This window comes from Nanorana parkeri, unplaced genomic scaffold (assembly GCF_000935625.1).
Source record: "Nanorana parkeri isolate BGI_ZX_2015 unplaced genomic scaffold, ASM93562v1 scaffold946, whole genome shotgun sequence".
Classification (NCBI taxonomy): Eukaryota; Metazoa; Chordata; class Amphibia; order Anura; family Dicroglossidae; genus Nanorana; species Nanorana parkeri.
This window is the reverse complement of record NW_017307214.1, coordinates 558416-567288: the sequence shown is the minus strand read 5'-3', so window position 1 is coordinate 567288 and position 8873 is coordinate 558416. Positions and strand designations below refer to the sequence as shown.

The following is an 8873-nucleotide window of genomic DNA, read 5'->3' as shown; positions in this document are numbered from 1 at the left end:
GGGGGGGGCGGTGGACATGCTTTGAACTAAAATGAAGTTATATTCCGCGCCTGAAATAAGCCCAACACCACAAGCTACTCTTTCTGCAAAGGAAACTCAATATCATATTGAGCAGTATATTTCAATAAATGTTTTATGCCTGGGGTTCAGCTTCAACCATTCCCTACTCTTCTCAAAAAAGAAAAGAAGTTGACTTTAGATATTCTTTAAAAAAAATCTTGAAGAAAAAAGTTGACAGTGAAAAGTGGTTAGTGGTTAGGGCCCCAGTGCCTTGCAGTGCTGGGGCCCTGGGTTTAATCACCCCAAAAGGGCAGCATCTTCATAGAGTTTGGGGTACAGTTGTTTGTGTGGGTTTCCTGCCGCAATAAATTCTAAGCTCCTCTGGGAGAAGGACTGATTGATGCAATGTTTCCTGTACGGCGCTGCTGTATAGGTCAGTGCTATTTACATAAATAAATACATTGACTATGCTCTCTTCCTGCAGGCACACAACACCCATCACTCAATACAGATGTGGCAAGGTAACTTCTTAGGTGAATGAAATGGTATCATGTTGGTTGTCACACCTGTTTCTGGTAGAAGAGAAGGGTAAAATGGAAGTACATATTCCAGGGGTCAGAGGGACATCCTACATGAAACGTGAATCCAATACCCCACGTGGCTGGAACCAGGGGACAACGGATCGCCTTTCTGGATGGGCCCCAACCATAGAGAATTAGGAACAGTCCATTTAAAGTAAACTTGTACTCATAGCCCGTCTTCCCGACACTTCCCCAACATTTCACACATAATAATATATTTAAAGTTCTTTCTAAGCAGATACTAGAAACTATAGAACATACAGGTGAAACTGGAATAATTAGAATATCGTGCAAAGTTCATTTATTTCACTAATGCAACTTAAAAGATGAAACTAATATATGAGAGAGACTCATTACATGTAAAGCAAGATCATTCAAGCCGTGATTTGTCATAATTGTGATGATTATGGCTTACAGCTCATGAAAACCCCAAGAACCCCAAATCCACAACCTCAAAAAAGTAGATTATTACATGCAATCAATAAAACAAGGATTGTACATAGAACAATATCGGACCTCTGAAAAGTACAAGCATGCATATGTACTCAGTACTTGGTTTGGGCCCCTTTTGCAGCACTTACTGCAATTACTTTTGCACGATATTCTAATTATTCGAGTTTCACCTGTAATATGTGTGGACCAGAGTTCGATTAAACAAGAACCCTCCCTACTCCATCCATAACAAAGTTTTGGCTGGAGACTATGCTGCAATGTGACCAGTTTAGGTTAACAAAGACTCTCTCCTAAGACTCTCTCCTAACAAAGACTGTCTCTGTATATGGTGTGCGGCTTAGAGAAATCTGTTTTAAAAACGGTGATTTCAGCAAATAATGTGGAATTGTTCAAGAAACTTTTGGACGATTTCTTAAGGGACCGTAATATACAGGGGTACAGGTAACATACAGGGGTGCAGGTAATATACAGGGGTACAGTTACTCCTAGAATGAGATCCTAATAGGTTGGACTTGATGGACTAATGTCTTTATTCAACCTCAAATACTATGTAACTATGTAACTATGTATGTAACGCCTCATTAATTCCCAATATCTCTCCTATGGATCTGATAAGTCTCTGGATGGAAAGCTTATGGGGGGCCACCACCATCTTCTTTAATCTTTACATTCCTGATCTCCGGCAGGCTGTATATCACTATCCCTGTCTTCTGAAAACTCCCTGAGAAACCAAAATGATCCTGCCGGCCGCGCACGGCTCATATTGGGCACTAAAGTGGATCTATAGCCAAAATTCTGCTTTTAGTTCGGGATAAATTAAGAGTTAAAGCTGAACTCCGTCCTTTCCTTCAGTCTTGCACAGTTGTACCGGCTTCCTCTCCTGGACCGAAATTGCTTCCTCCGATTTCACTGCACACTGTGAGCAGTAACATATACCATCACGTTAACAGGTCAACTCACTTTAATCCTTTCCTTAAGGCGTCAGCTACTTTCTTGACTTGGTGGGGATGCGGGTCCAGTCTGATGGACCCCTTCCGCAGCGACGTGTACAATTTCTCTGAAGGGATCGACAGCTTTGATTTTACCGAGCTTCTCCTCAGCGACTGTCTGAAAAACATGGAGGAGTAACATTAATGGAGACAGCAGATTTAGGGGCTAAAGGTCTTTGATTTACCAGGAGCTCATGGTAGCATGCGTTACCCTGAGTCTCTTGCCTAGTCCAACCATTGGCTTCCACTGAAATAATAGGCTGATGTCTTTATATTAGCATCTCCCTTTGTATATTAAAAGCATCTCAACTGAACAGCTGCTGAGATAAAATCTCCAAGACGTTCTGGACAGAGCTTACTCTGTGCAAGGGACCCTCCATCGCCCCCCAAGTTACACTACTCAGGTTCAGTGAGCAGGAAAGGGTGAAAGAGCTACATGGGCCCCCATACTTGGAAGTACCGGGTATTTCACTTGGCTCTGGAGGGAGGGCACTACTTATCTCAGTTGGGGAAACTTTTCATCTGCCCGATTGAGCGTTCACAAGACCTCGGCCAGCCGGGAGCCTTCCTCAGACGTTAGATGACCAGCCTGACCATCTGTTTATATGGCAAACATTGCCTAGGTGTGTAATAAAATAAAGAAAGCATCTTCTCTGCCTGATCCCGGAATCTATAATGATTCAATAGTAAAAAAAAAATCTAACCTGCTGTTTTCTGCCAGATTGGCCAACTATCTAACGTCTATGGAGAACCACAGATAACCCATCCAAGGCTCATTCGGGAACAGATTATACCTTGTCCTATCAGTATCATGAACTGGCATTGGAGGAGTTCCCAAAGAGTATCTTCAACCTTTCCTCATACATGAGCAGTTGCCTATTGCCAGCATAGGTGCCTAAGGGTCAGGGGCGTAAGTACAGATCATGGCAAACGCATTAAAATCTAAATCAAGGACAAGTAGCAGGAGAGCTGTCTGCACAACCTCTTACTGCACATCTGATATCAACTTTTCTTGATTGGAAATGCCATAAGGGGGACAATGTCAACAGCAACTGCAGCAATCTTTCATGGGGCCCCCTTCCACCCCCCAGGCCCCATAGCAGCCTCATGGGCTGCTATGTCTATTGTTACGTCCCTGCTACCTAGGCGTATCAAATATGCGCGTTTGTCGCGCGTTTCGTGTTGTGCGATTGTCGCGCGATTCATGGTAAAAAAAACCCGCGTGACGAGCGCGCGTTTCCGAGGGCTACCTGGCTGTAGCCCAATGGAAACGAGCGACAAAAACGCCCCAAAGAAGCTCCTGTACTTCTTTGGGCGTAGGGCGTTTTGTAGCGCGTTCATACGGCCTGTAATACGCCCAGGTGTGAACCATACCCATAGGAAATAATGGGATTTCGTGTGTTTGAGCGTTTAGCAGAGCGTAGGAACGCACTACAAAACGCCGAGGTGAGAACCGGGCCTAAGGGCAGTTGGAAGCGCAGATACAATTTACTCTAGTCTACGGCCGGCTTTTCATTAGCTTTTCATTAGCTTTGCCCTACAATTTATTTTCAAGCGTGCCATAGTCTGGGGTTCACATGAATTAGGTAATTAGGAAACATCGTAACTGATAACAGAAGACAATGACCTGCGATTAGATAAGCATTGAGCCCGATATGTGCATTCCAGTTGTGGTATGGCAGGTTTAGATGGGTAACATTCTCATATAAGACAGGAATAAACATATTTATCACTAAATGCTCATTTGTAACACAACAGGAATTCACATATTATTCGCTGAATAGAACCTCTACCTAATCAAGGGTAATTGTCTTCTCTTATCAGCTCTTCCAGATAGGACGATTCCTCCTGCAGGACAGACAGGAAGTCTTATCACTAGAAGAACTAGTTTATTTTATGTATATTTCAAGGCGTAACACCCACTGTGTACTTTATAAGCTAACACTGAACTGCAGGTAGATATAAAAGACAAATGAATGCCGCGCTGTATTCATTAACACGTCCTTATTTATTTATTTATTTTTACATACAAGCAGTGTAACTACATAAATTTGATTTGGTATCAGCCTATTGCAATCCCTGTAGAGAAGAACTCAGACTGTGAGAAACAGCCAATCATCTTCATGCAGCGCAAGAATCATGCTCAACAGGAGGAGAGAGGAAAGTGACAGAAAGATGAGTTCATCAGTCTGCTGCTTCTCCTTTCCCTGTCCAGTCACAGACCAGGGGAGGAACAAGACCTGTAGGTAGGGATACTCGTACTCGCCCAAATACCTTCCCTGATACCAGAACTTCTGGTCAGAGGAAGATCTCCTCTGACCGGCAGTGCCGCAAGGGAACATGGAGCCGGCTTCCTCTGGTTCTGGCATCGAGCCGGCCCAACAGGATGAAGCCAGCTTCCCGCCCACTCAGGAAGCTGGGCGGTGGTTAATGATCCACCTCCCAGTTTCCTGATTGGCCGGAGAAACCAGCTCGATGCTGATTGGCTGGGAAGTCGGATTCCTGGCCAATCAGCATCAAGCCGGCCAAACCGAAGTCAGCTTGAAGTCAGCTTCGCAGCCAATCAAGAAGCCGGGCGGCGGGTAATGTCCCGCTTCCCGGCCAATCGACATCAAGCCAGCCAAACACCCGGCAAGATGTGGACCCAGAAATTGTTTAGAAAAACCCTTGATCCCCCTCGCTACGCTTAGGTGACACATACATTTACACAAACCTGCCAGCCAATGGCTCACACTATATTATGCCTACTCTGTTGCTGAGAAACTGGATTCCTCATGTACTACTTTAGGGCACATGCATGGTAAAAGGCAATATATTTAAGATTTAAGAGATTAGTTACTGCAGAATAGGGTCCAGGGCAAGCTGGTAGATCCCCATCCTCCATCAACATTGATAAAAACTGCTCAAAAAATTGTCCCCATTTCCATTGTCTCTATCTCTACTGGCATGAGCAGATCCATCAGACATCAACTGCCTATAGGTACCTTCTCCTTTGTGAAGTGTCAGGTAGTTGCACAGGTTTGACCTGTGCTATTCCCCTGGCTGCAGAAGGATGAAGGTTGTAGCTGGGCCCACAGAACATCCACTAGGCCCCTAGGTTCCTGCCAAGGTTGCCTTATGATAATCTAGCTCTGGTCCACCTCTGCAAGTCTCCTTTTTATTTCCATCTCTCCTTCTCCCATGGCCTTGGGCTTGGGCGTTTCTACATTTCGTCTCAATCGCTCTCGAACAACGACTTGGAAGCTCCTCCGGTGCATTGGTGTGGTCTTCCACTTTTAGCCAGCAGTGGAAAATCTGTCCACGTGTCCCTCCGATGCGGACTGGCGAGGGACCCCCCCCTGTTCGGAATCCCTGCCAATCAGCTGTTTAAACAGCACCGACGAGCAGCTCCAACACTTCAGCCAATCAGTTATCTCCAGCACAGAAAGGGTTAGGACATTTTTTTTTTTCCAGTGGATATCTGAGGCCGGATTTGCACAGACCTGGGACAGATTACCCTGAAACAATTCCATGTATTTCCAACGATGAGTGCAGTGGAGTAAAACTCTCTGATTGGCCCAAGCTTGGAGTTGTAAAAAACAGCTGATTGGCAGTTCTCCATAGCAGGGAAATCTCCACCAATCGGCATCAGCCAAGTGAAGTTGACATGTCCGGAAAACCCTCCATAATGTCGATGGGTTTTGGCAAGCCAGTGCACATTTTTTTCCTTTCAGGTGTGGCTCTCTGAAGCCATCTTGTCCAGCTCGATCACTCACCACTGCTGTTTTTAATAAATTGCTTTTAACGGAGAGAAGCATCTGAACCACATGGTTCACACATTCAGATATTTCAGATGTCTTTTTAAAGATTTTGGGGGCCAGTTTTCAAAAGAAACTACCAGCAACTGCATTTTGAGCAAAATCCTCGATCCTGCCACGGCTCTCTGCCGTGACAGGGGGAGGGGCTGGATTCTCCCCTCCCTGCTCCGATCTGCCAGCGCTGACTGGCGGAACAGACGGGGGAAGGGGCGGGTACAGCTTGCTCTGCCTCTAGATAGGCAGAGCCAGCTGTCAGTCACGCAGCTGGGTGGATTTCCTCATTTCCAACTGCATTTTGAGCAAAAAATAAATAAATAATGAATGCATCATGACACATCCCATAGTCTGACTGTACACAGTATAATGTAAACCTACATTTAGTATTTGTTAATACTAACTTAATTTTGGTTGCCCCTGTCTCCCTTAACTCTCGGCTACCATGAAACCCGGACACAGCATTCAAAACCCAGACTGCCCGGGTGAATCCTGGACAAGTGGCAACCCTAAATGGTGGCAACAGTGGACCATGTTGAAATGGTTGATCTTAGTCTCCATTGGAAGCCCATGTGACAGGGTGACAACGCAGGACCACAGTAAAAAAACAAAACAGGGACTGTGTGTCACCCTACAACGGGAAATGCCACATCAATGTCTCAGAGCTGTAGCTCGCGGTATACTGAGCTTGGGGTGACAGGAGGGCGCTAGTTTGTGTCCTCCCGTTACCCTAAGGAGAACTATGGGGAAAAGCCCTAACCCCATAGTTCTCCTTTAAGAAGAATATTGAAATGGAATAACAATAACATGTTAAAGACCATATGAGATTTTAGTGATTGGCTTTACATGAGGCCATATGATGAAGATATAACAGAGTGGTCCTTTGCCCGGCCCAGGTTGCCCCATCCTCATACGCAAGGCTTAGCAATCATGAACGCGTTCTGCTTTATATCTCGCACACCATCGCTTGCGGTTCGCAGCGACTTGTCTCATCCGTTTCATTATTCCTAACGCCGCCTTCCAAGTCCCTCCTCGTACATCAGACACCTATAGTTTCACTAGACGGTAGACGGATCGATTTTACAGGCTTCCTGACGGGGGCGTCTGCTGCCATAGCAGGATACCGCCGCACTTACTCTGAATTAAAGGATATCAAGAAACCATTCCCGCTAAGACCCGGAGTTATGTGGCCGTCGGGACGCTCAATGCGCACCTGCCCGGCAAAGCGCAGCGTTGCGGTAATCTGAGGGCTCTTTGGAAAGACCCCCCTTGGGAGGCGTGGAGATTTTAGGTAGCCTTGTAAAGGTTCTACAGAAGTCACACGGCAGTGTATGGAAACCACAAAAGCATTAAAGTGTAATGGAAAAGAGACTTTACGGGGGCCGGAGAGCCCATCAATCAAGGAACGCCAAGGACCATCTACGCAAAGCCTTGCAGGAAAAAAAAAATCGGAAAGGCTCTAATAGGATCCAGAGCTGCCGGTCTATCGCTGTGCGGCGTGCGGATTGTTGTTACTTACGAGGACTGGCGGACTTGCAGCGTGCTGAAGCCGGCAAACGATCGGCTGCGGCCAACCCCGGCAAGGCCATCGCTAGGAGAGGTGAACCTCAACTTCACCGACATCCTTCCTGGAGGCGCCTGAAAGAAAGAGAGTGAGGGAACTGTTAGCAGGACATCAGCAGAACTCGTTTGTACTGTAACAAGCTTAAAGTGGACCGGTCCAGTAACTTTAGAGGTCCGCATATATGATTTCCTGGCACAGAATACAGCAACAGGATCATTGTGCGAGAAAAGCTCCACCTTTTATCATGGAAAAGTCGTTCCTTGAGCTCCAGATCAGTGACTTTGCCTAGGCTGAGATGATGTCATCAGTGTGTTGCAGGCAGGAGGAGGCATTTCCTCAGTCTCCTCTCCCCCCAGAGATCAGACCGCTGCAGGACAGAGGAAGCATTTCCTCAATCTCCTCTACCCCAGTGATCAGTCTGATGCAGGCAGGAGGAAGCATTTCCTCAGTCTCCCCTCCACCAGTGATCAATTTGCTGCAGACAGGAGGAAGCATTTCCTCAATCTCCTCTCCTCCAGTAACCAGACTGCAACTGCCGGTGCACAGGCACTGGGATTTACATAATTGTGTCATCTCTGAGCTGGCATCTCCATCCAGAAATTGGTGACCCTGGATGATGCCTGAACAGAGATGACGCCGTCCTTCTGGAGAGAAAAGCACATGAAGACATTATCAGGAGGAGCACTGTGATCTCTATGAGAGGCAAAGGGGTCATGTGCATTTTTGCCTCTGTTTTAGTGCTTTGGCAGCCCTTTTATCATAAATGGGATTCCCTGCGTTAATGCATGTGCCCTCAAAGGAGCACTCCACTTGGAGAAAAGCCACCAATAAGGTTAGGTGTTTTTACTTCAGGCAAGGTATTACTATCTAATTGTTTATTTTGAAAGCCAGTGATGTAAGTAATCAATTATTAACCAATAAAAAGATATCAAACATCTCAGTTTTCCTGATTCCGCCAACGGCAATTATTTAGGGCTGCAGCCAACGATTATTTTCATAATCGGTTAATTGCCCGATTATTTTTTTCAACTAATCGTTTGGTTGCATTAAAACCCCTCTCTCTCTCCTGCTCTCTCTCTTCCTTTCCTCTCTCTCTCTCCTGTTCTCTCTCTTCCTTTTCTCTCTCTCCTGTTCTGTTCTCTCTCCCCTGTTCTGTTCTCTCTCTTCCTTCCCCCCCCCTCTCTTCCTTTCCTCTCTCTCTCTCTCTCTCTCTCTCCTGTTCTCTCTCTCTTCCTTCCCCCCCCCCCTCTCTCTCTCTCCTCCCCAACCAACTAACCGATAATGAGAATAGTTGTCAACTATTCTCATAATCGATTAGTTGTTGCAGCCCTACAATGGTTCCTGTAGACATGGTCGGGGTTGGATATCTGCGTAGTCGATAAACGCCGTGGCTTAGTGCCACACATCTACAGCCGAATGGCTAGATAAGGAGACAAAATGCTCTACTTTTCGGCTTGCTGATTTGAGACATACTGACACAGAGGGGTTTATTGTC

The 8873-nt window shown here is 46.1% G+C and overlaps 1 protein-coding gene across 1 annotated transcript in view; it reads right to left on the bottom strand.

The window, feature by feature from the left end:
* Nucleotides 1-8873, bottom strand: part of FAM65C (family with sequence similarity 65 member C) — a 113536-nt gene that overhangs the window by 68459 nt on the left and 36204 nt on the right. Inside the window, exons 2-3 of the mRNA XM_018566391.1 lie at nucleotides 7334-7452; nucleotides 1995-2141 (exon numbers count right to left, since the gene is read on the bottom strand). Coding sequence (XP_018421893.1) covers nucleotides 1995-2141; nucleotides 7334-7437 — 251 coding nt within the window. The 5' untranslated portion in view covers nucleotides 7438-7452. The remainder of the gene's footprint in view (nucleotides 1-1994; nucleotides 2142-7333; nucleotides 7453-8873) is intronic.